At 37.4% G+C, this 27,795-nt stretch overlaps 1 protein-coding gene across 3 annotated transcripts in view; it reads left to right on the forward strand.

The window, feature by feature from the left end:
* SLC4A10 (solute carrier family 4 member 10) overlaps positions 1-27,795 on the forward strand; it is a 247,679-nt gene that overhangs the window by 212,817 nt on the left and 7,067 nt on the right. For all 3 annotated transcript variants that reach the window (XM_070380872.1, XM_070380873.1, XM_070380874.1), the window contains 5 exons: positions 7,845-8,096; positions 9,287-9,355; positions 15,823-15,996; positions 16,712-16,834; positions 26,743-26,810. In XM_070380872.1, the coding sequence (XP_070236973.1) occupies positions 7,845-8,096; positions 9,287-9,355; positions 15,823-15,996; positions 16,712-16,834; positions 26,743-26,810 (686 nt within the window). The remainder of the gene's footprint in view (positions 1-7,844; positions 8,097-9,286; positions 9,356-15,822; positions 15,997-16,711; positions 16,835-26,742; positions 26,811-27,795) is intronic.

Raw genomic sequence — 27,795 nt, forward strand, 5'->3', positions numbered from 1 at the left:
TATCTCCATTTTTCTCATCTCTATTTTTATTGTATACCAAAATATGTATTTTCATACTGCATATGTTGCATGTGTTTTTTTTTTTTTTTTTGCGTAAGAGCATTATCATGGTAATCCTCCCATGTCAACAGTATAGGCTGCATTATCATTTTAATGGAAGTTTATATATTTCCCTGTATGACACGTGTTTTTAAATGAACTAAAAGACTCTTGTTTTAGAAAGAAAGCTATATAATCATTCTTTCCCTTTCAAAGGAAGTTGGGGTTTTTTTGTTTTTGCTTTTATTATTAGGCAGAAATATTACTAATTTCACTGAAAAATTCTCTTTGTATATTTGTTTCCCAAATATTAGTGGAATTGTATTAAGACAGAACGTAGAAGTAAATGAAGAATTGCCAAGAGTGATGTTACCTCTGTGGCTGTCCTGTATGCTTGCCCTTTCCAAGTCTCTCTACCTTATAATCACATAATGCTTGTTCCTCTTCTTCCTGAGTCCATGGTAGGCCCTTGACATTCACAGACTTTCCAAAGCTCCAGATCAATAAATGTACTATGTTATTCCACCTTTATGTATCATGTAGAATAGCTAAAATATAGTAAAGCATTCTTTAAGTTGTCCTTTCAATTACCTTCTTTTCTAGAATTAAATGCTTTTGTCGAATTAAAGCATTTAATATTTTTGTCACTAAAATGAAGTTGAGACTATATTATTAAACTGTATTATATTATTTATACATTACTTTTTATTGTACAAATTGCTGTATAGTCAAAAGATGCCTATTTTACCCCTTAATAGCCTGGATTTAATAGACAGAGCAAATCTGGTGTAATCATAAAGCCAGATAAGGCTTTGCTATATTGTCACAAGAAGAAGAGTTGGTCTTTTCTTGGCCACTATGAGTCTGAACACCCCCAATTTCCTTTGGATACGGATATTTTCAAAGTAAGTTCTGTCCAGTGAACATATTTTATCTACACTGAATTCTTTTCTTTTTGGCCTCTAACCCTGTGTTCTCTAAGCTTCAGTATCACGTGGCCTGCTGCTACTGATTTTCCTGTTAACAGCAAAAAATCACTTTCTCAGAATGTTCTTTACTCAGAGTAACGGTCTGTTCCATAACCGCTCTCCCCACCTGTTGCTTCCCTGAAATGTCTGCACATTCTCTGGCTTTTACTTGAACCACATTGTCACAAAAAGACACCTGTTTCTTGAATATATCCCCAGACCACAAGTTAACCACATTATCAACTTTTGCTGATTTTCTTTTCTTATTTGAAAACCCATTTTTTTCTTGATTGGAGTGTTCCCTGAGATAGTTAAATGAATGACGATTTCTAGATTCTGTATCAAGCATCTGGTAGAGGTCATGTTATATATTTAAGTCGACATCACATAGCCAAGTCACCTATAAATTTCATCATTTCATTCTTTATCTCTTCCAAACTTATGTTTTAGGTCTTTTCACTTTTTTCTTCCCTTCCATTACCAAAACCAGTTGCTGAGGTTTTCTCCTAGAGGAATTTTTTTATTTTAGAGGATTTTTCTCCTACTACTAAATTTTTTTTTGTCATTTTGTGTTACTACATATGCAATAAAGCTGTGTTGAGCTGAAGAGTCTAGCGCCAACTCACAGGGTAAGTGACTGACTCCTCCCTCAGAATGAAGAATTTCAAGACCAGCAAAACTTTAACTCACAACACCTCATGATCTTTAGGTCACTCAAAAGCATCAGAGTTGCAAATGTAAAAACTTGAGAATGCAAATTGCCATTCATATTATATGTAGATGCAAATCCATACTCTCGCTAGCATTTCTCATTTGTTTGTTTCTACCCTAGAGAAGTAGAATAAACATTGGTTAACTGAATCCCTTTGAAAATCATGAAAAATTTCCACTTTTAAAAGAAGTATATTCTCTAAAAGTGGAAAGCTACTGTCTTTCAGAAAAGAAAGTTTCTGTTAAGATATAACTGTGGGCTTTTCTTCATGTTTCTGTAGACAGTTCAGGCTTCTTTTGACATCATTTTTTAATAAACAGCAATACAATCCCAGATCACTGGAGTAAATGAATGCATTTGCCACATTCATTTGGCACCACATTCTCTTGATGATTATGGCATTTGATATGTTCTTTTCTGCCCTCTTTGTCAGCCTGGTTCTTCATGTCAATCTATAGTCTTTTATGTGGTTAACTTGACAGATGCAGGAAATTGCTGCCAAGCTTGGAATGAATTTTTTCAGCAGTGGCATCTGGGCATCAGATGGTCCTCTTGGCTGGCCTCTTGTCTTGCTGCATGTTGGTTTCAGTGGGGTCTGGTGTAGCATCACCTGTTGCTATGCTCCCTTTTCCTCCCATATGTCCATTTCCCGTGTTTCATGGATGAATGTGAGAATAGAAGCTCTGATTCTGTCTTTATTTCAGAAAAAAAATCTACAGAAATATGTTAGAAGGTACAGAGTTCTCTCTCTGACAAAGGGATACTTCCTTTTGGCTGGCATGCCTATCAGCTAATAATTTGGTTACAAAGACCATGGTTTTGAAGACATTTTAAATGGAAGGCAAGATGAAGGATGATGATTAATTAGTGGAAGTGCCAGAACTGCTTTATTTCCTTTGACTCACATTAAATTAAGCTGCTCCCATTGTTGTACAACATAATCAGGGGGAAATTGTATTTTTGATTTTATTATCTGCTTGGACTTTACAAAGCTAGCTTTCTAAATTTAAAAAGGAAATTATTCTCTTGGAAAGTGTTATTTTGTCTGCTTACTGCAGTCTAGCATCCCACAGTTTACATTTGTATCATATTTTTTTTAACAGCAAGCAAGTGATTTTATTTTTTAAAAACTTATAATTTTGTTCTGGGGTATAGCCAACTAACAATGTTGTGATAGTTTCAGGTAAACAACGAAGGGATTCAGCCCTACATTCTCCTCCAAACTCCCCTCCCATCCAGGCTACCACGTCATATTTTTGAAACACTAAGACAAGAACTATAGGAAATGGTTGTCATGAAGAAGGCCTTCCTCATGTTCTTATGCCATAGGGAGCATATACTGTGGGAAAGACCGGGGTGTCCTGAAAGCATAAGCCTGACTCTCAAGTCCCCATGTCCTCTGCCTTCCTCTCGTGTCTATCTCTCAGCTGCTAGCACCTCTTCCACTCTCTCTTAGCACTACCACAGATTTGCACAACAGCCCAGGGGCACCATTTATATTGTACTGCCTCAGTGGCAAGGGCTCGAAGATCAGGTCCTTTGCTGTCCTATGTTCCTAGGACAAGACTTGTCTAACTGGTTAAGACTGTCCTTCTTTTTCTTTGGGACTGAAAATTTTTGCTTATTTAATTAACGTATTATTTTTGACTGCGCTGGGTCTTGGTTGCTATGCAGGCTTTTCTCTAGTTGTGGTGAGTGGGGGATACTCTCCAGTTGGGACGTGCAGGCTTCTCGCCGTGGTGGCTTCTCTTGTTGTGGAGCACAGGTTCTAGAGCACGTGGACTCCGTAGTTGGGACTCGCAGGCTCTAGAGAACAGGCTCAGTAGTTGTGGCATGTGGGCTTAATTGTCCCTCAGCATGTGGGATCTTCCTCGACCAGGGATCGAACCCACGTCTCCTGCATTGGCAGAAGGATTCTTTTCCACTGAGTCATAGGAAGCCCAATGGGACTAAAATTTGAGTTCTATCCTATGCAACTACATCTTCCAAGATGTTCTGCAAAAGGACTAGGGGACCATAGTCTGGCTCTGGTGAAGCTTCTTATACTTTCTTGGTCATGCTGATACAAAGGTGTTTCTCTTCCCGCCTTCCAGCTCTCTCCAGAAAACCTCTCCAGAGTTATTAGCAGAAAATCTCTCCAGATTTATTAGCCGAAAAATTGTCTAGGGTCATATTCACAAGTGAAATTGAGTTTAGGCATTGGGTGAACCTGGAGCGTTACTGCAGCTAAGCTGACCCAAGGAAGAGTGCCACTGAATCGGTGGCAATGCAGGAGGAAAAAGGTTCTTGTGTGGGCATTCTCATTTTCTTTTCTCTGTCATTTCCTGCACTTTTATAATTTGGCAGGGGTAAGCAGAAAGGGAAGGAAGTACAACTGATTTTAAGGGTGTTTTTCTTAATAAAACAATGAAATAAAATAGCAGAAAGAAAACACTACCATGACAAATACACATCAAATACTCAGTATGTTTTACCTTCAAGGCTATATTGGCTTTCAGATAAACGAGACACTGCTTGCAGCTTGGTAAGACTGCCTGTAAAAAAAGTCAAAATTACTCCTCTAGAATAATTAGGAATTTCTGCTCACATTCATAATAATAAATTTAACAGTTATATTTATTTTAAAATTACACCTAAATTTGATTCTAAAAATGTTTCAGTTATGCATATTTCCTTTTAAAATTGCCAGTCTGTGACTTTTTGATTGCTTATTGTATGTTAATGATTGCACTAAAAACTGGGATATACTGAGAAATTATGTGATAAGTTTACCTGCCCTTAAGAAACATATACATATTTTTATTAAAGAGCCTTGAAACAAGTAAGTACAAAAGAAGAAAGTTTTTGTTCAACTGTGAAAATATGGTAGTCCCTAACATTTACTTGGTGCTTGCTAATATATCAGACATTGTTCTAAATGATGTGAAAATCATTTGTAAATTATTTAATTCTCAGAACAACTCAGCACTATGTCTCTTGTCATCATCATCACCATTTTTCACATAGGGAAACAGAGGCACAAAAGTTTAGATGATTCATTCAAGATCATTGCTTAAGCTGGCATTTGATTCCTGGCTGGATCATGGAAAAAGTAAAAGAGTTCCAGAAAAACATCTATTTCTGCTTTATTGACTATGTCAAAGCCTTTGACTGTGTGGATCACAATAAACTGTGGGAAATTCTGAAAGACATGGGAATACCAGACCACCTGACCTGCCTGTTGAGAAACCTATATGCAGGTCAGGAAGCAACAGTTAGAACTGGACATGGAACAACAGACTGGTTCCATATAGGAAAAGGAATGCATCAAGGCTGTATATTGTCACCCTGCTTATTTAACTTCTATGCAGAGTACATCATGAGAAACTCTGGGCTGGAAGAAGCACAAGGTGGAATCAAGATTGCCGGGAGAAATATCAATAACCTCAGATATGCAGATGACACTACCCTTATGGCAGAAAGTGAAGAGGAACTAGAAAGCCTCTTGATGAAAGAGGAGAGTGAACAAGTTGTCTTAAAGCTCAACATTCAGAAAACTAAGATCATGGCATCTGGTCCCATCACTTCATGGGAAATGGATGGGGAAACAATGGAAACAGTGTCAGACTTTATTTTTTGGGGCTCCAAAATCACTGCAGATGGTGATTGCAGCCATGAAATTAAAAGATGCTTACTCGTTGAAAGGAAAGTGATGACCAACCTAGATAGCATATTCAAAAGCAGAGACATTACTTTGCCAACAAAGGTCCGTCTCAGTTCAGTTCAGTTCAGTTCAGTGTCTCAGTCGTGTCCAGCTCTTTGTGACCCAATGAACTGCAGCACGCCAGGCCTCCCTGCCTATCACCAACTCCCAGAGTTAACCCAAACTCATATCCATCGAGTCGGTGATGCCATCCAGCCATCTCATCCTCTATCGTCCCCTTTTCCTCCTGTCCCCAATCCCTCCCAGCATCAGAATCTTTTCCAATGAGTCAACTCTTCGCATGAGGTGGCCAAAGTACTGGAGTTTCAGCTTTAGCATCATTCCTGCCAAAGAACACCAAGGACTGATCTCCTTCAGAATGGACTGGTTGGATCTCCTTGCAGTCCAAGGGACTCTCAAGAGTCTTCTCCAACACCACAGTTCAAAAGCATCATTCTTCGGCGCTCAGCTTTCTTCACAGTCCAACTCTCACATCCATACATGACCACAGGAAAAACCATAGCCTTGACTAGATGGACACTTGTTGGCAAAGTAATGTCTCTGCTTTGAATATGCTACCTAGGTTGGTCATAACCTTCCTTCCAAGGAGTAGGCGTCTTTTAATTTCATGGCTGTAATCACCATCTGCAGTGATTTTGGAGCCCAAAAAAATAAAGTGTGACACTGTTTTCACTGTTTCCCCATCTATTTCCCATGAAGTGATGGGACCAGATGCCATGACCTTCGTTTCCTGAATGTTGAGCTTTAAGCCAACTTTTTCACTCTCCTCTTTCACTTTCATCAAGAGGCTTTTGAGTTCCTCTTCACTTTCTGTCATAAGGGTGGTGTCATCTGCATATCTGAGGTTATTGATATTTCTCCCAGCAATCTTGATTCCAGCTTGTGCTTCTTCCAACCTGTCTAGTCAATGGTTTTTCAGTGGTCATGTATGGATGTGAGAGTTGGACTGTGAAGAAAGCTGAGCGCTGAAGAATTGATGCTTTTGAATTGTGGTGTTGGAGAAGACTCTTGAGAGTCCCTTGGACTGCAAGGAGATCCAACCAGTCCATTCTGAAGGAGATCAGTCCTGGGTGTTCTTTGGCAGGAATGATGCTAAAGCTGAAACTCCAATACTTTGGCCACCTCACGCCAAGAGTTGACTCACTGGAAAAGTCTCTGATGCTGGGAGGGATTGGGGACAGGAGAAGGGGACGACAGAGGATGAGATGGCTGGATGGCATCACCGACTCGATGGACATGAGTTTGGGTTAACTCTGGGAGTTGGTGATGGATGGGAGGCGTGGCATGCTGCAGTGCATAGGGTTGCAAAGAGTGGGACATGACTGAGCGACTGAACTGAATTGAACCTGTCTCCAGAACTTATACGCTTAACCATCTTATTACACTACCTCTCATGAAGTAGTCATTTAAAGTTGGAATGTAAAATAACGTTTGCTAACTCTTAGGCTTTACACTGTCAGTTTCCTATGGGTGATGGTGACAGAGCTGTTCCTCATCTTGTTTGTGTCCTCTAAGGACTCTTAGCCAACCAGTTTCCTCAAGGGAACAGTCTTCAGTTCTCCACACCTCCGCATGTCCCATGCATCCATTTTTCCTTATTTACATTTCCTATTTCATTCAAGAGAACACTGAAGTTTGCAACATCTGGAAGTCAGTGATGGAGTAGAATCATATAGGGGATAGAAAGCACAAAACTGTCATTTTAAGGAGAGGCCAAATTTTCTAGTGCTGCAAGAGATGAGAACAAGATAGTTCTATGCTAGGATAAAAATGAGTATGTAAAAGGAAGTTTAGGTTCTATGATATTATTTTTCACAATAAAAGTCAACCATTGAGACAAAAGAGGGTAAATGGAAAGGACTTAACAAGAGTTTATCCTTTAGGAGTTCTTAGCAAAGGGCTTCCTGGATATTGTCAGGAAGTGGTGTCTAGTCACAACCAGGCCATTCTTAGTTCTACTGGGGACACAGTCGTTACTTTGTTTTCTCAGCCTAATGCCTGATATATAATTGATGCTCAATAATTTTTTGTATAAATTAATGATGAAAGACATGAATTACAAATTAGCCTGCCCATTTAAGGAACCAAAGTAAAGGGACTGTATTTGATAATGACTTTACCTGTTCAGTAGAAATAGAATGGAAACTAATGTACTAGTAAGCCAGAATTATATCTATTAAAATATGTAGAAGTCACTATTATCATAATTGCAGTAGGAACATCTGTAGCTTTTCTGTAAGTGGACTGTATATTTTGAGACTATTCTCTTTTTATCTTTAATTTATTTTGCATTTCAGAATCGGTTATATAAGATTCAAAACAGTACCTCTTTTCTGTTCTTTTCTGTTCTGTGGTGGTGGTGTCATTGGTATTTATGCCAAATTCAGGTGGAATGAGAATCCTGTTTTCTTTCTCTTAACAGAAAGGTTGTGGGTACCATCTGGATCTGTTAATGGTGGCTGTCATGCTGGGTGTGTGCTCCATCATGGGCCTGCCATGGTTTGTGGCTGCCACTGTCCTTTCCATCACTCATGTCAACAGCCTGAAACTGGAATCTGAATGTTCAGCTCCAGGAGAACAACCCAAATTTCTTGGCATTCGGGAGCAAAGAGTTACTGGGCTTATGATTTTCATTCTCATGGGCTCATCAGTCTTTATGACTAGTATTCTGAAGGTAATGAAATCTCCCTTTGTGAATTTGAGAAAAGGCAGAATATATATATTATTCTTTAAGAAATTTAATTTGAGTCTAAGCCATCAATTTGTAAATATTGTATGGCATGTGATGAAAGTGATGAATTTTTTTTATCATGTTTATATAGCTTCTTACCAAGGGAAATTATGTGCTATATTTTAGAATCCTTAAGTATGTAAAAAATTTAATCTGGCCAAGTAAATTTGATGTATAAATTATTATTGTAATTTTGAAATGGTAATCAAGTTCTGGGAAACAGTCACTCATCTCTGACTAACTTGTGACCTGAGTTTAATGTATGCCTACACAAAAGAAAGTTTCTAATTTCTTGTCAGTGGACAGATACATTTGCAATTACTATTACTTAGTAAAGGGGGGCGGAGAAGGCAATGGCACCCCACTCCAGTACTCTTGCCTGGAAAATCCCATGGACGGAGGAGCCTAGTAGGCTGCAGTCCATGGGGTCGCTAAGAGTCGGTCACGACTGAGCGACTTCACTTTCACTTTTCACTTTCATGCATTGGAGAAGGAAATGGCAACCCACTCCAGTGTTCTTGCCTAGAGAACCCAGGGACGGGGGAGCCTCATGGGCTGCCGTCTATGGGGTCGCACAGAGTTGGACACGACTGAAGTGACTTAGCAGCAGCAGCAGCAGTAAAGGGGGAGGCGTAGAGATAAGCAATGCCATGATCATGGCCACATATACAGTTTTGTATTTTAAATGTTCCATAAAACTACTACATGGACATTGTTATTGGATGTACTTTTTTTTTATGTTTAAAATAACTGAATTCATTTTAAAGATTTTAATTCATTTAAAATAATTGAATTCATTTAAATTTCCCTAATGTAGCAAAATATACTTGATATTAATTGTTTATTATACATCATGTGATTTTATTGATTTTGACCTATTAAAAATGTCTAATAGACTTCTTATTATCCCTGTTTAGATATTGGGAAACTAAGGCACAGAAAGCTTAGGTGACTTACCTAAGGCTATGCAGCTAAAAAGTGCTAGAGCTGGGATTTGAGCCTGTGTCTTCTGGCTCTGCCCCATACTTCTAAAATATTTACCTTTCTGTGTTTTTTCTTTGGAAGTACAAAATGTCTCAACCACATTATATTTGAAAATAACCTGTGCCTTTTTTCTAATTGTTCTTTTACAGTTTATTCCTATGCCAGTGCTGTATGGAGTGTTTCTTTATATGGGTGCTTCGTCACTAAAAGGAATTCAGGTAAATTACTTTATAGTAATATAGTAAGTAAAGTATCTACAGTAAAGCTGTGATGACATATCTTAAGGCCTGTTGATGCAAAGTCACTTGAGAGCTAAGAAAATGTCATTATCTGAGGAGTAGCTTTCAGTCTACAGTTAAATGTCTTAAAAAATTCTTAAAAATGGTTCATAATCTGAGGGTACTTCTGTTTACTATTAGTATATTGAAACTGTGGGGCTTCCCTGGTGGCTCACACAGTATAGAATCTGCCTGCAGTGTGGGAGACCCAGGTTCAATCCCTGGGTTGGGAAGATCCCCTGGAGACAGGAATGGCTACCCACTCCAGTATTCTGGCCTGGAGCATCCCATGGACAGAGGAGCCTGGCGGGCTACAGTCTATGGGGTTGCAAACAATTGGACATCTGAGTGACTAACACACACACATGTTAAAACTGTAAAAGTTTATACTTTATAATCCTTTTAGAAAAGGATATCAGTATATTTAAAACTGTATAAAATATTAAAATGCTTTTAATCTTTGATACTGTATGATATATGTGGATCAATGAAAATAGTAAAAAAAAGTATACACAAAGATGTTCCTTGTAACACATATTATCAAAATACTGGAAACAATACAATTACTCAACAACAGTAAAATGATTAAGCAATCTATGGTTAATTTAAATTTGATAAAGTAATTTAAAATTGATAAATACAATGACCATAAAAATAACACAGTAAAAATGCTTATGACAAAGTGAAATGTGAGGTGAAAAAGTGAGAAAACAAGTTGTAACTACCACAGGTTTAAGAAACTCTGAGTGTGGGTAGATTAAAAAGGAAGGTGGAGAAAGAAAAACAATTTGTTAAGGTAATAAGATTCTGGGTGATTTTTGCCTTTTATGTTTGCTTTTCTGTTATTATTGCAATTGTCTTTGTAGAATTATTTTTATAAATTAATAAGGAAAACCTTATAGATTGTTTAATTATTTGTTAAATAAAAATAGCTTTTGCATTAATTTCCCACTGTTACCTAAAAAATTGCTGTAAAACTTATTGGCTTAAAACAGTAAACATTTATTATCTCACAGTTTCTGTGGGTCATAAACTTGGAAACAAAATAGCTGGGTGATTTTGGCTCAAGATGCCTTATGTGGCTGCTAGCAAGATGTGGACAAGAACTGCAGTCATTTGAAAGCTTGGATAGGACTAGAAGGTGTTTATCCAAGATGGCTTATCCCAATGCTGAGGGCAAGAGATGGTAGTGCCTCTCTGGCTATTGGTAAGCGGCCTCTCCATCAGACACTTAAGTGTCATCACAACAGAGACCCTAACCTCCATCTGAATGAGAAATATGAGGCAGAGTGAGGCTGAAGTCACTGTGCCTACTGACAGTCTACAGAGTCACACGTGGTCACTTCCACTTTTCTTATATTTGTTAGAAGCCAGTCATTGTGGCCAGTTGGCACACACAAGGAGGGAAATTTAGACTCCATCGCTTGAAGAGAATAATATCAAGGAATTTGTGGACACATTTAAAAAATACCAGAAGAGGAACTTCCCTAGTGGTACAGTGGATGAGAATCTGCCTGCCAGTGCAGGGGACACTGGTTTGATCCTTGGTTTGGGAAGATTTCACATACCATGGAGCCACTAAGCCCGTGCGCCACAACTATTGAGCCCGCCCTACGGCCCTCAGGTCGCAATTCCTGAGCCCGTGTGCTGCAGCTGCTGAAGCCTGTGTGCCCTAGAGCCCATGCTGTGCAACAAAGAGTAGCCCCAACTTGCAACTGGAGAAAAGCTGCCTGCAGCAATGAAGACTCAGAGCAGCCCAAAATTAAATGAATAAAATTTAAAACATTTTTTTTTAAGTGCCACAAGATTATTTTACATTTTTACTGAGACTGTTGGCAAATTATTCCTGCTTATGTTATTATAGTGAGTTGAATAGTACCCCTTCCCCGCACATCCACCTGGAATCTCAGAATGTGACCTTATTTGGAAATAAAGTCTTTGCAGATAAAATCGGTTATGGATTTCAAGAGGAGCTTACCCTGAATTTAGCATGAACCCTAAATCCAATGACTGGAGTCCTTATAAGAAGACAAGAGGACACAGAGACACAGGGAAGAAAGCCACATAAAGGTCGAGGCAGAGACTGGAATTTTGCCACCACAAGTCAGGGTATATCAGGAACCAACAAGCTGGAAGAGGCAAGAAAATTTTCTTCCCTTCAGCCTTCAGACAGAACAAGACCCCACCAAAACCTCAATTTTGAAATTCTTGCCTCCACACCTGTGAGAAAATAAATTTCTATTGTTTAAGCCACCGAGTTATAATTTGTTACAGCAGCACTAGGAAACTAATACAGATTTCTACCCATGGCGGATTCATGTTGATGTATGGCAAAACCAATACAATATTGTAAGGTAATTAGCCTCCAATTAAAATATATAAATTTAAATTTTAAAAAATGAATATACTACTAAATACACATACATTAGCAAACAAAAAAATAAATAAAATTTCCTTTGAATAATCTTGTTTTATAACAAGACTGTTGTTCCCAAACACTTAAATTTTCTTGAAAAGGAGACTAGTTTGAGGATTATTTATTGTATAATTTATTTTTGTTGGCTAAAAGAAAATATAAATTGCCATTTTTTCTTTGACAAGATAGACTCATTACTGTTCAGTGACCTATAAAGGAACAGTCATCTGACTAAATGTTATTAATTCGTCAAATTAACACTTTTTAAGTGGAGCACAGGGTGTTAGATGGTGAACTGGCGCTTTAACAACAGACCACAAGAGAAACAGAAATAGAAAAGTTTATCACTCATAGGTCTTCACAGGAAGGACCTGGCCTTGAGGGGCCACGTGGGGAGGCCAAGACAAAGTGGAGACAGAGAGAGAGAGACAGGACCTAGGGCAGAAGCCTTTATTAGGGTCAGTGGGTGGAGCACTTTGGGGTTCCTTGGCTAAGGCTGAAACTGGGCTCTCCAGATCGGAAGAGCAGGGTTTGGTGAGCTTTACAGAGGTCTTATCTAAGGGGTACATAAGGAGCAGGGAGAGGAGGTTGTTGATCACAAGGGCCATTGGGGAAATTATACTAGGAACTTATATTTACTTGTGACTCTGCGGGTAGCTGTCTAAGGTATGCACTTGCATGAGGGGCTAGGGTTATTTAAGGTCACTACAGCCTGCTTGATTGGACAAAATGTGTGATGTGGCAGCAGCACCGTGGAAGATCTTGGCTAAACTCTCAACGCTGAGGGACAGGCAGTACAGGAACTCTTTTCCTGAAAAAATAATAAATCAGTTTCTGACCTTGGGAGAAGAAAACCTCTTAGGCCCGAGGATGCTATTGGATGTCAGAACCAAGATAGAACTTTAACACGATGTTACTGTAAGATCACTAATCACCCAAAGTCGATAGGATGAGTGTGTTCATCCTGATACTGGGTAAAAGTAACTTGGGAGAAGATGTGTTGAATCTTAAGAAATCAAGTACAATCCTTAGGGTTATAACTGAATGTTTCATTGTTATAACACTTGAGAAGTGTTATGCATTTAATTTTACTCTAACTACATTTAATTTGTTCATTTATAACTTTATGTATGAAAAAAATTTTTAAAGAATTGGTCTGGTAAGACAGATAGGGAAGAGTGCTGAAGAGGTTTTGTTTATTTGTTTTGCTGGGTTTTTTTTTTTTTTTGCCTTTGGCAAAAGTTCTATGAGTACTAATTTCATCTGTAAGTGAAAAGTATTTATTATTAGGCCTCAGGCTCACATAAATACAGCAGCAGAAGTTTAAGAAATAAAGTAAAATCATTTTGATAACTTCAACAGATTTCCCCCTAATTCCACTCACATGATTTTATTATACCCATGAGCTTTGGAACTAAACAAGAATGTCAAATTTTGGAATTATTTGGGGTGTGAATCTTTCAAATGAAAGTTGAGGAAAATATTATCAAAGACCCATGAGAAAAGTATAATGAGTTCTAAATAGCACAAATGAAACAGCAAATAGGGTCTCACACTAAGAAACAGAGTTAGTGAAAATTTAAGTGAGCCCTGAACTCAGGGAACTGAAATTCCTATTTGGAATATTGTGGCTAACTGTATGGAGAAATGGGATGCTGATATTAGGACAAGATCAAAGGTACATGCAAAACTCAGAATACATTTATCATGACTATCATTAGGTACTTGAGCAGTAATAATTAAAAATGTGCAGAATATCAGCAGTTCAAGAAACGTGTTAATTTGTTACCCGTTTGTTCGAAGAATCTTGTATATTACCTGTTTGGCAATATTAAGAAATTTATCTAGGTTTCTTATTGTGCAACATGGCAGGAAAAACAGAACATAGTGTTCTTATGAACGCTGTTTCTGTACTCAGATATATAACCACATTTATATTCATTCCAACACTTTAAGGATCCAAAGTAAAGCAAATGTGCCATTTAAGCAATAACAATGGAATCACCCACACACTGAAGTACAGTTATGCAATAACATAACTTCACACATGGAGAAATGGTAGCTGGGGAAAAAATTAGTTCTATAGAAATTGAAACATTCATTTATAGCCCTGAGGATTTAACTTTATTTTTTCCTTATTCCTATCTCCACCATGCACTGAGTTTTATTTATTTAATGATATGTAATTTTAAGAGATATTTAGGAGTTAGAGATAAAAAGACCCAGTGAAATATTTGTGGACAATATAGAGAGGGACAAACCAGGAACTAATTCAGCACTTAGTACTCTGCATAGGTTTTCAACAAATTTTTTGGAAGGTGTAAATGAATATGACTAAATAAATGGACACTGGATGGACTCAATTATGTGTGATTCTGGTTTAGATGCCCCAGGGAAGGTCATGCTGTGCCATAAGACAGGTAAAAACAGAAGGAACGTGTTGAATTGGGGATATGAGAAGGTGTCAGTAAAACATGATGTATGACACTACACTGCTGCTGCTGCTGCTAAGTTGCTTCAGTCGTGTCCAACTCTGTGCGACCCCATAGACGGCGGCCCACCAGGCTCCCCCGTCCCTGGGATTCTCCAGGCAAGAACACTGGAGTGGGTTGCCATTTCCTTCTCCAATGCATAAAAGTGAAAAGTGAAAGTGAAGTTGCTCAGTCGTGTCCGACTCTCTGCGACCCCCTGGACTGCAGCCCACCAGGCTCCTCTGTCCATGGGATTTTCCAGGCAAGAGTACTGGAGTGGGGTGCCATTGCCTTCTCTGGACTCTACACTGACACCCATTTGACTCTATGGGCATTTTTGTTCCTCGGCGTATTCGAGTAATTTTGGAAAATTTGGTGAAGATTGCTTACAATATTCTCATATGAATTAGCTAAGGACTAAATCTAATGTTACTCTTAAAACACATAGGAGATATTCCATTGTATAAAATAGAACTGACAGTGATTGAAACTGTCATTTTCTAAATCATCACTTCTTGTTGGAAACACTGAAAACTGTAAAATTTGGCCTGAGAAAAATTAAACAAAATGATCTGCATAAACTGCATAACATGCAGTACATTTTGTTAAGTAAAATATGATTGAAGATTTCACATTCTTGTGGACACTTAATCTATAAAATTTGAATTGATAAAATTAACTTTGATGGGTAAAAATGTCAAAGCTATTAAAATAATATCTAGTCCAAAAATAATGTACTGTCTTTATGATAAAGTTTAAACAGGAATAACCTTGATCCAGATGAAAATAATGTTAATAAGATACAATTGAAAATATATATAAATGATTTGACAGTGTAGTAGAGGAAACTGATCAATAAATTAAACTGTTAAAATTTGCTCTGGAAATCCTTTATTAATAACAATTCATCTAGGTTAAATCTTTATGGCCAAGGTATTTGTATTTTTAGGAACAGCACCAAAACCATTTATGGGGATGAGAGTGGCAAGGTCAAAACAGCAGAATCAAAATAGGGAGGAACATCCCACACAGCAGCTGCATGTGAGTCTAGAGCTCGAGTCAGAAAGAGCTGCAGTAGAGACTGAGGGCTGGGAGCCTAGCAAGTGTGTGAAAGCCGAAACAGAGGTTATGGATGAAATACTCAGTAAAGAAGGGTGCAGGGAACCCCAGTACTTAAAGGACAAGTAAAGGAAGAAATTGACAGGTGATGATGAAGACAAGGGTGATGATTATGTTTTGTCTCAAGGCTATACTCTCTGAGGGAGCAATGTTTAGCATTGGCATCAGTGTTATTAAACTCTCTTAATTATAACCTGTATCCACATTTGAGAAAATATGAGATATTATAAAACTGAAGTTGTGGTCTTTCAGAATGTACACTTAACAATCGCATAGTCCTGACGCCCAGATGTCAATGGAAGTGTGATCTAGATGTACCATATATTGGACTATATTATACATTTACTTGTCCTACTTTTATTGTTGTCTGTAAAAAGCAATTTAGTCTGTTTATCTTTTAGTTCTTTGATAGAATAAAGCTCTTCTGGATGCCTGCAAAACATCAACCAGATTTTATATATCTAAGGCATGTGCCACTTCGAAAAGTCCATCTCTTCACAGTTATTCAGATGAGTTGCCTCGGCCTTTTGTGGATAATAAAAGTTTCACGAGCTGCTATTGTCTTTCCCATGATGGTATGAAACTTCTAAGTCAGCTCTTTTTCTCCCTCTGATTTTCTGCTCTCACTAAAAATCCATGAACAAATTGGAACAATAGAATAATTTTGAACAGTTATTGGAAACCTTGGTATAAACTTTAGCCACTAAAACCAGTAATTAAGATTGGGTTTTAGATTATATATGAATTTCAGTGATTCATACTAGTTTTATCTCTATCATTCTGAACATTAGTTTGAATTAATTAAAGTTGGGTAGAAAATGTAAACTTGCACAATTTAACTTTAAAGATATACTAGCAAATCTGAAAAGTTAAGGAAACTTTTAAAATTAAATTTTATTAAATATTTTAGATGAGTTTCAAGTATTTCAAAGCTAAAGTACTAGAATTTGAATGACTATAAATGATTAAAATATTATCAGCATAGGTATTAAAGGTTTAATATTCTTAAAGTGTTTTTAAGGAAATGGTCAAAAATATAGTTTTTTTCATTGCTTCTTTAAATGCCTCCTATAATGGGTAGAATCATAGCCACTATTCTGGAGATGTGGTAAGAAAAGAAATTGAAGGAAGCAAAAGTTAGACAATATCTATTATACACACATATATCAAAATTTCACTTTAATATCAGACCTAATTTTAGTTGACTTGTTTCTACCAAAAAAACAAACAAATCTAAATCTCCCATTTATATTTTTTCCTTGTTTTAACATCTTTTATTATTTCCTTCAGGTGTTAGCTCTGGTATTTGTAAGAAAATTGATGGACTTTTTGTTTACCAAACGGGAACTCAGCTGGTTGGATGATTTAATGCCTGAGAGTAAGAAAAAGAAACTAGAAGATGCTGAAAAAGAAGTAAGTCAGAGCAAAATCAATATCTTATAAAGAAAAAGCAACACATGCACAGTAACAGCTTTGCAAAATAAATTATTGTGTTTCTCTTTAGTGATTACTAACAAGCACAGGTGGACTACTTTGAAAGATGAGTGTGTAAAATCATAAAGCTGAAACTTGAACAGAGAGAGCACATGTCTTATATGAGCAAACTCTAGTGAAATATGCAAATACTTTGTACTTCATTATCCTTGAATTATAAGGTTTATTTTTCTGATTCCTCCCCTTAGGATGGCAGAAACTTGCTGATCCTTAACTGTTTCCAAATTGTGATCAAACAGTGATTGATTTTTGGTTGAATATGTGAGAAGGAAAAAAAGAGACATTATTACTGTTGGTATTTTCCTAGGGAACAAAGTTTTACTCAAAAGATTCTAATTCTAATTAAAAGATAAAATAGTTATTCTTGAAATATTTGCTTTCATCACTTCTTGGCCTTTTGGTTAGGTCAAGTGTGATTTTCTTTCAAAGTGCTTTCAGTTCAGTTCAGTCACTCAGTTGTGTCTGACTCTTTACAACCCCATGAACCACAGCATGCCAGGCCTCCCTGTCCGTCACCAACTCCCGGAGTTTACCCAAACTCATGTCCATTGAGTCGGTGATGCCATCCAGCCATCTCATCCTCTGTCGTCCCCTTCTCCTCCTGCCCTCAATCTTTCAAAGTGCTTTAGGACTGAGTAAATATTGTTTGAGAAACTTTGGGGATTTTATTACTTTCACAAACTACTGATTTATCCTATTCTGTTTTACATGTTAAAACAATTTGTTTTAAGTTTTATGACATTTAAAATTCATGTATAAATCTGGATCTATTTTGAAGGCTAGTAGTCATAATATTTTTAAAGTATTGCAAAGAGTATAAATGAAAAAAAAATGACCAGTACATCATTTAGCAGAATGACTGAGTCCATAAGTTGTAAAACAGAAGAACAAAATTTCTGTATAACTGGAAATGAATTTGAAAGAAAATACTTAGTGAGACTTGTGCATTATTCCCTCCCTTTTTTGTTCTACAAAGCAGTCAGTAAATGTATTTGGTTTCCTCTCTGTGGTATATTTTCTCAAGCCATGGGCATATTCCTCTTTCTTCTGAGGAATTTGTTTGCAAACATTTCAATGGTCTTAGGTTTTACTTAACCATTAGATGAGTCCAGATTAGGCCATGAAGTCTAATGGGATTTCTGCTCAGATGTTTCTACAAACATCTCTACATAATATGTGACTGGCATTTCTTCACATTTCCATGGTGAAGAGCTTGTCCTATATGTTGTAGAAGACATACTTTGAATTATACTTCTAGGCATACTAAGGCAAATCACTCCAGTATTCTTGCCTCAAGAACCTCATGAACTGTATGAAAAGTAATACTGATATAATGTTGAAAATGTCAATATAAAGTTATCAAGCATCTTTATTTTTCTAAGGTTGATATACTCATATTTAAGTATGAGAAATTAAAAAAAAATAGTGCTTTAACTATTTTTCTGTTTTTTCTAAGCTTTAACTACTTTTCTAAGTTTATACTCTCATTTAAGTGTGAGAGATATTTTAATAGTGCTTTAACTAGGGTATTTGGATAATCTGTATATGATTTTAGGGCTTTATTAAAGGTTTGCTGTCATCCTCAGGTACTATTCAAGAAAAATGCAACAGAATTTGGTATAAAATAAATGTAAATAAAGTGAATATGAGTATAGAAATATTAAAGGCTTAAATTATTCATACTTGACATAATTAAAATTTATTTAGGTTGAAAATAATTTCTAAGAAGTTTCAAATTCTAAGGAAGACAACTTTGAATACAAAACTCATTGACCACAAGGTTTTCCTTAGATTCCCTGATAATGAAAATGTTAAGTATTCTGATGCAGTGACTTGTAAATATAATTTTGCCTTATTTTCCTGCTCTGATTTCCTGTCAAATGTCTTTACTACTTCTGTAGGAATCAGCTAGCAACAGCCCCAGGCATACAATCATATCTTCTACAGCATTCATGTTATGCCATATCCGTACCATGGAGCATTCTTGCCCTTCTAAAACTTTGTAAAAAGAAAAATACCATGTATATATAATTGTTATCGTCTTTCAATCACTGAGCTGTGTCCTACTCTTTGCAACCCCATGGACTGTAGCACACCAGGCTCCTGTGTTCTCCACTATCTCCTGAAGTTTGCTCAGATTTGTGTTCATCAAGTTGATGATGCTATCTAACCATCTCATTCTCTGCCACCCCATTCTCCTTTTGTCTTCAGTATTTCCCAGCATTAGACTCTTTTCCAGTGAGTCGGCTCTTCGCATCAGATGACCAAAATATTGGAGTTTCAGCTTCAGCATCAGTCCTTCCAATGAATTTTCAGGGTTGATTTCCTTTAGGATTGACTGGCTTGATCCATATGAATAATATATACAATATATTATGCTTAATATTTCTTCCCTTTTTTCATTCAAAGAAAATTTCATATTCTTCCTTTATATGTCTGTGAAATAGGAGAAAGCAAATTTGACAGTAATCATAAATGTATTAGAATATGCTATTTCCATTGCTGAGAACCATTCACATAGCTGCATATGTATGGTACTCATATGTATGTGTGCCATATGTCCATTTTGGAATTTAGTAACTTCAGATAGGCAGAGATGCTATGGAATGAGCTTCTAATCTTTTTACATTATAGACTCATTATATACCAATGGTTATTGACTGTTTTATGATTATGTAGGTAAATAATTTAGAAGTAATTAATATTACTAAATCTTCTAAGTATTTTCTAAAAGGATTCAAAAAGAGATAAAGGATTTATTGAGGAAAAGTTACAGCTGTATCCTTCAGTTCAGAGTATGACAAAAAGTAAAGGAAAATGCCTTGCAATACATTAATCAGGTAGGTTTACAGACCTTTAAATTCTCAATTAGATTAATATGATATACTTTAATGTGATCCTCAGTACTTATAAAGAAACAAGTAAACCAATAATACAGTCATGAAATAATCCATAGTAGGACATTAAAATATAGTTCGGACCAGTGCAACGAAAGATAATTCTACATTTGACAACTGAAGAGAGAAAGTATAATTTAAAGATATTAACTTTCTAACCTGGAATTAGTATTAAAAGAATACGATCAGTATAGAGAGTAGGAAGATTTAAGAAGGATTATACTGAAACTCGGAGAGGGCAATGGCAACCCACTCCAGTACTCTTGCCTGGAAAACCCCATGGACAGAGGAGCCTGGTGGGCTGCAGTCCATGGGGTTGCAAAGAGTCGGACACAACTGAGCGACTTCACTTCCACTTTTCAGTTTCATGCATTGGAGAAGGAAATGGCAACCCACTCCAGTGTTCTTGCCTGGAGAATCGCAGGGATGGCAGAGCCTTGTGGGCTGCTGTCTATGGGGTCGCACAGAGTCGGACACGACTGAAGCGACTTAGCAGCAGCAGCATACTGAAACTAAAATTCTGGTTGATTTTCTACTTGGTAACCCAGATTTCGGTATTTCATTTGCTTGAGGCTTATGGACTCCACTGAAGAGTGTGATCTTACTGTAGCATCTTATACCAAGGCCCAGTCTTCCAGGAGAAGACTGGAGAAGACATTTACATGAATGTGGTAAATGAACAAGTTCTACACAAAATGTTGCATTTCTGCAATTACTTAGATTAATTGAGTAACTCTCATTGTGATCCAGAAAGATGGTAAAGAGCAGAAATGTCTCAGCTCACTGAGATTTGAATTTTAAGTAGACTCACCTCTTGTCCTTTTGATGATAGTTACAAGCTTGTACCTTTATCTTTCAGGGCTTTACTATCAGTAGCCCACTTCTGGTCTTATGGCATTGAGAAAACATTAGTTTGACCTTAAAATTCAATAATGAGTTAAGCAGAATAAATAGCTACACAGGCCAGTCCAAGGTCGCAGAGCTTCTGTTCCAAATTTTCATGTACTTCATGCATATGCATATGCATATGGTTCAGTTTTTAGAAAGAAAGGATTATAATCAGGATAGAAATGAATATTGGAACCCTGACATTTTGCACATTGCTCTGTGTAAAGGGAAGACTGCAGAATCAAATTCTGGATGTCCAAATGTGCTCAGAGTACCAACACACTTTACTTCCTACTTCAGTATTCTCTAGGACATTGTACACATTTGACAAAAGGGCTGCTGATAAAGCAGAAAGCCCAGCAGAATGTTTGCTCCTCAGTGAGGGAAGAGGAGGTTAATGTTAGATAAATCCTAGAAATTCAGCTCTGCTCAGTGATCATGATATTGACATCTCTTGGTTTGTGGGAGGTTCACTCCAACATATATGCTATGGGGAAGAAATGGAGGGGTGCAAGTGGGACTTACGATCTGTCTGAAGCAGGCTCGTGAGCAAGGCCAAGATTATACATATTAGAGAGCATATCTTATGCTAAGAAAGATCAGCATCAGTTGTGGATTTAGGAAGCATGGCCTAATTATTGTACAGGCAAATCTTACTTCTAGTTGAATCTCAGAGCAAGGCAAGCATATTATTCTTCCTCAAGCAGTGGTTTTCAAAGTATGGTCCTAGGATCTCTGCTGTATCAGCCAACACCTGTCAACTTGTCATAAATCTGAATTCTTGGACCCTACTCCAGACCTACTGAATCAAAACTCTGGATATGGGCCCAGAAATCTGTGTTAACAAGATCTCCAGGTGATTCTCATGAGTTCTGAAATTTGAGGTATGACCTTTCCTAAACCCCCAGACTCTGTATCACCAGAATATATTCCTCTAAATCCAGAGTTACTCTGTCAGAATTTTTTTATTTTGTAATAATTTTGATAAGTCAATTAGAGAAACTGAATCAAATATGCTGATGAAAAACGTATGTTGCCTCCATCTGTTTATATGAATTCTATATGGACTACTCCTCCCCGCTTTTTTTTCTTTTCAGTTTTCATCGTTCAAGAGAGTAGTTGTATGTATTGGCTCTTCTGCATATTGGAAGTCTTAAGGAATATCTCTTATAGTATTTTATGGTTTACAAATAATTCTACGGGTGTGTATGTATGTGTGTGTGTGTGTGTGTGTGATGTTTGCAGCATTATCTATCCTATTAGTAATGAGGAAGGAGATGCTCAGGCACTTCATGCGTTCTGTTGCATTTCATGTTCTCTTGCATGAAATTAAAGGGGTTGAACTTGATTTCTGAATTTCCTTCCATTTTAAAATTGCTGAATGTTTAATACTCTAGACACCTTTGTGAACATTGGCTCTGTGCTGCTGTTGTTTGTACTTTGAGCTGTTTGAGGACTCCTCCATAGATACAGACTTTACATGAAGAATGCTATCTGTTTCACTAAAGGTAGAGCATTTGTTAGATATCATAATATATGAATTGTATTTTTCACACTATCACAAACCATAATTCAGATTCATGCTGCTGTTGCTAAGTCACCTCAGTCGTGTCCAACTCTGTGCGACCCCATAGACGGCAGACACCAGGCTCCCCCGTCCCTGGGATTCTCCAGACAAGAACACCGGAATGGGTTGCCATTTCCTTCTCCAATGCATGAAAGTGAAAATTGAAAGTGAAGTCGCTCAATTGTGTCCGACTCTCAGCGACCCCATGGACTACAGCCTACCAGGCACCTCTGTCCATGGGATTTTCCAGGCAAAGTACTGGAGTGGGGTGCCATTGTCTTCTCCATCAGATTCATTATCTAACTTTATATGTAAATCCATCATCAAAACATACCACAATTTACGTCTGATTTTAATTTCCTTTTCTACTTAGCACAGGCCTTTTGCCCCAGCCAGGCTAGTTGTTCGTTATTGTGAAAACATGTCTTATTTATTCCTACCTTTTATTACCTTGTTTCTTCCTACTTAAATTTCTTCCTTTCTATTACCAAACTGATCAAATGAGACTGGCCCAGATACCACTGCCTCTTGTTCTATTCTTTTTACAGTGATCCTTCTTGTCCTCTAAGAGTAAGGTTTATGACTCTATTTTCATTGTTGTATGCCCAGTACCTAGCATAAAACCTGTCATGAAATCATGCTTAATATGTATTTGCTTATTGGATTCATGAATAGCTCCTGAATTATTCTTTTTATTCACTGCATGCTTAGCACATGATTCATACCCAGTAAATGTTTGAGTGCTGTTGAAGAGATTCATTTTTAAGCCTCTGTATTTCTGCTTTTTCCTGGGTATAGAATCAACTGTCCTTCACTTGTTTAATATCAGAACATTTGGCTATCTGAATGAAAAGTTGGTGTTCTCAAATCAGACTGTGAACATTCCTGTAGTCAAATTGGCAAAACCCCCTCAAGTGCTCTTTGGTAAACTTTGATCATCATCCTTGTAGAACTCAGCAGATTTTTGATGGACACTGTGTAAATGAAATGCTGAATGGAACTCATTTTAGGATATTTCAGACTAACAAAGTTAAGGATACCCAGTAAGCTTTTTGCTTTCTCTCTCTTTCCTTGTATCATGGAGATAAAAGAGGTTGTGATTGTCGTGACGGCTAGTGCCTGATTTGACTGCTCCTCCCCAGAAAGTCTCAATTTTTGGCTTCCTCACAGAGCTGCCTGGGATGCAGCCGGCCCTCTATCCCCAAGCTCTGGGGCCCACCCAGCTTCCTTCTGGCACTGAAGGCAGCGGCTGCTCCGCCACCCTTCTCTTCAGATAAGCATGGCTTGGAAATGCTATCTTTAGAGGTGATGAGTTTTTGTTTGGATAGAATTATGACTAGTATAAAGCCCACACATGCTAACAAGCCACAGAGTGCAAAATAATTATTGAAAGTAATTTGAGAGAAAAGTGGAAAATCATCTGAGGAAAAAAACAAAATTGTTCCCAAAGCTTTGATCCAATTTTTTGCTGTTAGATTGAATCTTGAGCCTTCGTTTTCTGCTGCCAGGTAATCCAGGCATTGATGGCACCGTTGTTCTCTTCAGTTCTTTTTTCCCCCCCCAATTTTTACTCTTTATTAAACCTTTCTACCTGGCTTCTCTACATTTTATTATGAGTTGATCAGAAAAGATACTACATACCAATCTTACCTTTCAGTGGACAACCAAGAAAAGAATTACATTTTGCTTCTATTGGTTTTACTTAAACAGCATTGGGGATTGCTGATTATTTTATCTCTATGTCCCTCCATGTGCATCATCAGGGCTTCCCTGATAGCTCAGTTGGTAAAGAATCTGCCTGCAATGAAGGAGACCCCAGTTCGATTCCTGGGTCATGAAGATCTGCTGGAGAAGGGATAGGCTACCCACTCCAGTGTTCTTGAGCTTCTCTTGTGTCTCAGCTGGTAAAGAATGTGCCCGCAATGTGGGAAACTTGGGTTTGATCCCTGGCTTGGGAAGATCCCCTGGAGAAGGGAAAGACTACCCACTCCAGTATTCTGGCCTGGAGAATTCCATGGACCGTATAGTCCATGGGGTCACAAAGAGTCGGACACGACTGAGCAACTTTCACTTTCACATGTGCATTAAGATAACCTTTTCTATAGAAAAAGTAACCTTTTATTCCTGAAAGGATAAATGTGTTCTACCCATGGCCTCAGTGGTGTGCATATAAATTAATATGGTCCATGTATCATTTCCATATATAGAAACTAATCCATTTGCAAGGTGTGGGTCATTTTAGACTACAGATTAGCTCTGCACAAGTGCTTAAATACATAACTCAAACCAATGATACTGTCTACTCACTTTGAGTATGTTCCTCCACATAACATGAGGAACAGGCATAATACATAAGAAATAATATATATCTGAGAGGTCTTCAAAGGAAAATTTTCCTTGAAATGTAACAGAGAAAGAGAATAGAATAAATTCCCATAATGCAAAGGGATAACAGCTACATGTCAATAGTATCACAGACTACAGATATAACACTGGGTTGGTTGGGAGGGTAGCTTCTAAGCAGAGAAATAGCAGATCCCATACAGTCCCCTGACCTCTCCTTTATTACATAGCATAGGTTGGGCAGAAGTATTCTAAGGCCTAAGGCCTTAGGGCTAAGGCCTCAGCAGAGGCTGAGGGCTCAGCAGAGGGGAGCCTGCCTGGTCACAGGTTAGGTCTGTACAGAGAGCATTTCAAGAGAGAAACAAGACCTGCCACCACATTGCCTCATAAATTCGTAGGCTAGCTGAAGAGGAGGTAGAAAACACCATTTCTTTAAGTATCAATAAATATGGCAGTGGTTCTTCAGACTAGGCTGTATGCAAGTTGAGGACCCTAGGGAATAGTCTTGTATGCCAGGAAAAATGACATCAACCAAAGCTGATTTAGACCAGCCTAGCTTCTGCTAAGCTACTGAAAGAGGGAAAGCGATGACTCTCCAGGGCCTTTCTTTTTTTCTCTCTTCAGTTCCCATTTGGTCAGGAAAATGACCTAGCTCTTCATCTCTCCACAACTTAAAATTTCATTTCTCGAGTTAGGGCCAATAATTCTAACAGTTTTAAATGGCCCCAAATAGTTTTCTAAACTTGAACATTCCTAATTGACCCATTTGAAAATAAATGCATGAAATAGGAGCTATAATCTGTAGAAACTACATTTAATTTTTGGTACATGGAAAAAGGCTAATGATAACATTATTGTAAATTAAACTAGGGTGTTTCATGCTACATAAGTTTATCTTCATCCCAAAGATATACTTTTAAAACGTTTGTTGTTCAATTGCTAAGTTATGTCTGACTCTTTGTGACCCTATGAACTTCAGCACACCAGGCTTCCCTGTCCCTCACTATCTTTTGGAGTTTGCTCAAACTCATGTCCATTGAGTCTGTGATGCCATCCAACCATCTCATCCTCTGCTGCCTTCTTCTTCTTTTACGTTCAGTCTTTCCCAGCATCAGGGTCTTTTCCAGTGAGTCAGCTCTTCTTATCAGGTGGCCAAGGTATCAGAGCTTCAGCTTCAGCATCAGTCCTTCCAATGAATATTCAGGGTTGATTTCCTTTAGGATTAACTGATTTGGTCTCCTTGCTGTCCAAGGGACTCTCAAGAGTCTTTTCCAGCACCACAGTTTGAAAGCATCAGTTTTTTGGCACTCAGCCTTCTTTATGGTCCAACTCTCACATCCGTACGTGACTACTAGAAAAACTATAACTTTGACTGTATGGACTTTATAAATGAAGAAATGAATATATGAAACATTTCTACCCTTTGGAGAAGGGTGGAATATTGCATTAAAGAAGAAATCTGAGGCCTAAAACAAAAACGTATAATGAGTCTTAAGTGGAAAGTACTCCTGTGTTCTGGTCCATTCAGGGAGATATCTTCTACTGTCTGTTACCAAGTCTCTAGAGCAATGGTTCTCAGTGTGGTCTTCAGACCAGCATAATCAACATCACCCAAGATGTGTACTTAGGCCCTATTCCAAATCGACTGAATCAGACTCGAGGTACAGCCCAGTAATCTATATGTTTAATAAACCTTCCAGATGATTCTGGTGTAAACGAAAGTTTGAGAACCACTGCTCTATTAAATATGTCTCTTTTGCTTTCTAATAGAGCATTCTGGGAATGTAATTTCAACTTTACAATAATGAAAATGATTACCAGTACATTTGTCCTTGTAAAATTTAGATTTTTGTTTTAATCTGCTTGGAAATTAACCATATTTTATATTGAATGACATGAAGGAGATTGTTGTTAGCATTTAAATTGCTTTGTGGTATGAGACTCTCATTAATTACTTCTGTTCTTGGTAGCTGATACTTTATTGGAAGGACCTGTGCTAGCATTAATAAATGCAAACAAAGTGGAAGATTCTGAGGTTAATGAGATAGTGAAATATTAATTTCTGTTTCTCCTTTAGTGTAAAATGGAGGCTCATCAGATTCACATTGTATATTTTACATTTGTCTTTCCAGGAAGAACAAAGTATGCTAGCTATGGAAGATGAAGGCACAGTACAGCTCCCACTGGAAGGGCACTATAGGTAAGATATAAATGTAAAAACATACCAACTGGAGTAATGTAATATGTTGTTATATATGCTACTTGAGAATTTCATGTGTGTGGATTCCTACTGAGGTTTGTTGAAGTTGTTAGAGTGGAAAGAACTGAAACTGGGTGTTAGATTATCCTGCCCCAGTTTTGCCACCAGAAGCCGCATGACTCTGGCTAAGTAGCTTAAAATGAAGTGAGGTGGGAAACTGTTCTCTTAGGTCTCGTATTTTATAATGAGCATGAAAGTTCTTTCATATTCTCTTAAAGTAGCACCTGAAGACAGATCAGTATTCAATTCTGGAATAAATGAGTTAGGTATTCACTAAAGCCATCAGTTGTAAATGTTTGAACTCTGGGAAAAACATAGGATTTACCCCTACTGAAAGACACTTCCAAAGAGATAATCTATTTCCTGAATTGAAGGATTCAGTTATACTAGTAATTTTAGGAAATATTTATGTAACTCTCCAAAATATGCTAATCTTCTTCATGTGCAGAGACATAGCAAAAAAAGCAAACTCCTCTAAGTTATAATAAAAACGTTTGAAAGTATTTGGCAAAAAATTATATATATATGATCCCAAAGTGCTTAAGGATAATTTAGGGCCATGCCAAGAAAAAAGCATAGAAGGCTTTTGACTAAGGAGGAAATTTTTCATAGCATTAAAAAAATAGGAGTGGATCTTCAGGGTCTGACTGTAAGATCATATTTCCTAGATATAAAAAATACAATTATCATCTACCACTTAAGAGTGAGCATAAGTACAGAGGACATTTTCCCCTGTATCTTTCTTTTTTAAAATAATATTCAAGTTTTAAAATCCTGTTGACTGTTTAGTTGAATCAGCATATTCTCAACTGTATTCTATAGAAATCTGCCTAGTTTCCTGTGGTACCCCTCTTAAAAGGATTTTGTGGTTTAATAAGTCTGAAAAATGTTCTCTACCACATTCCAGTTTAGAGATTCACAATGC

The sequence above is a fragment of the Bos mutus genome, chromosome 2 (genome assembly GCF_027580195.1).
Source record: "Bos mutus isolate GX-2022 chromosome 2, NWIPB_WYAK_1.1, whole genome shotgun sequence".
Lineage (NCBI taxonomy): Eukaryota > Metazoa > Chordata > Mammalia > Artiodactyla > Bovidae > Bos > Bos mutus.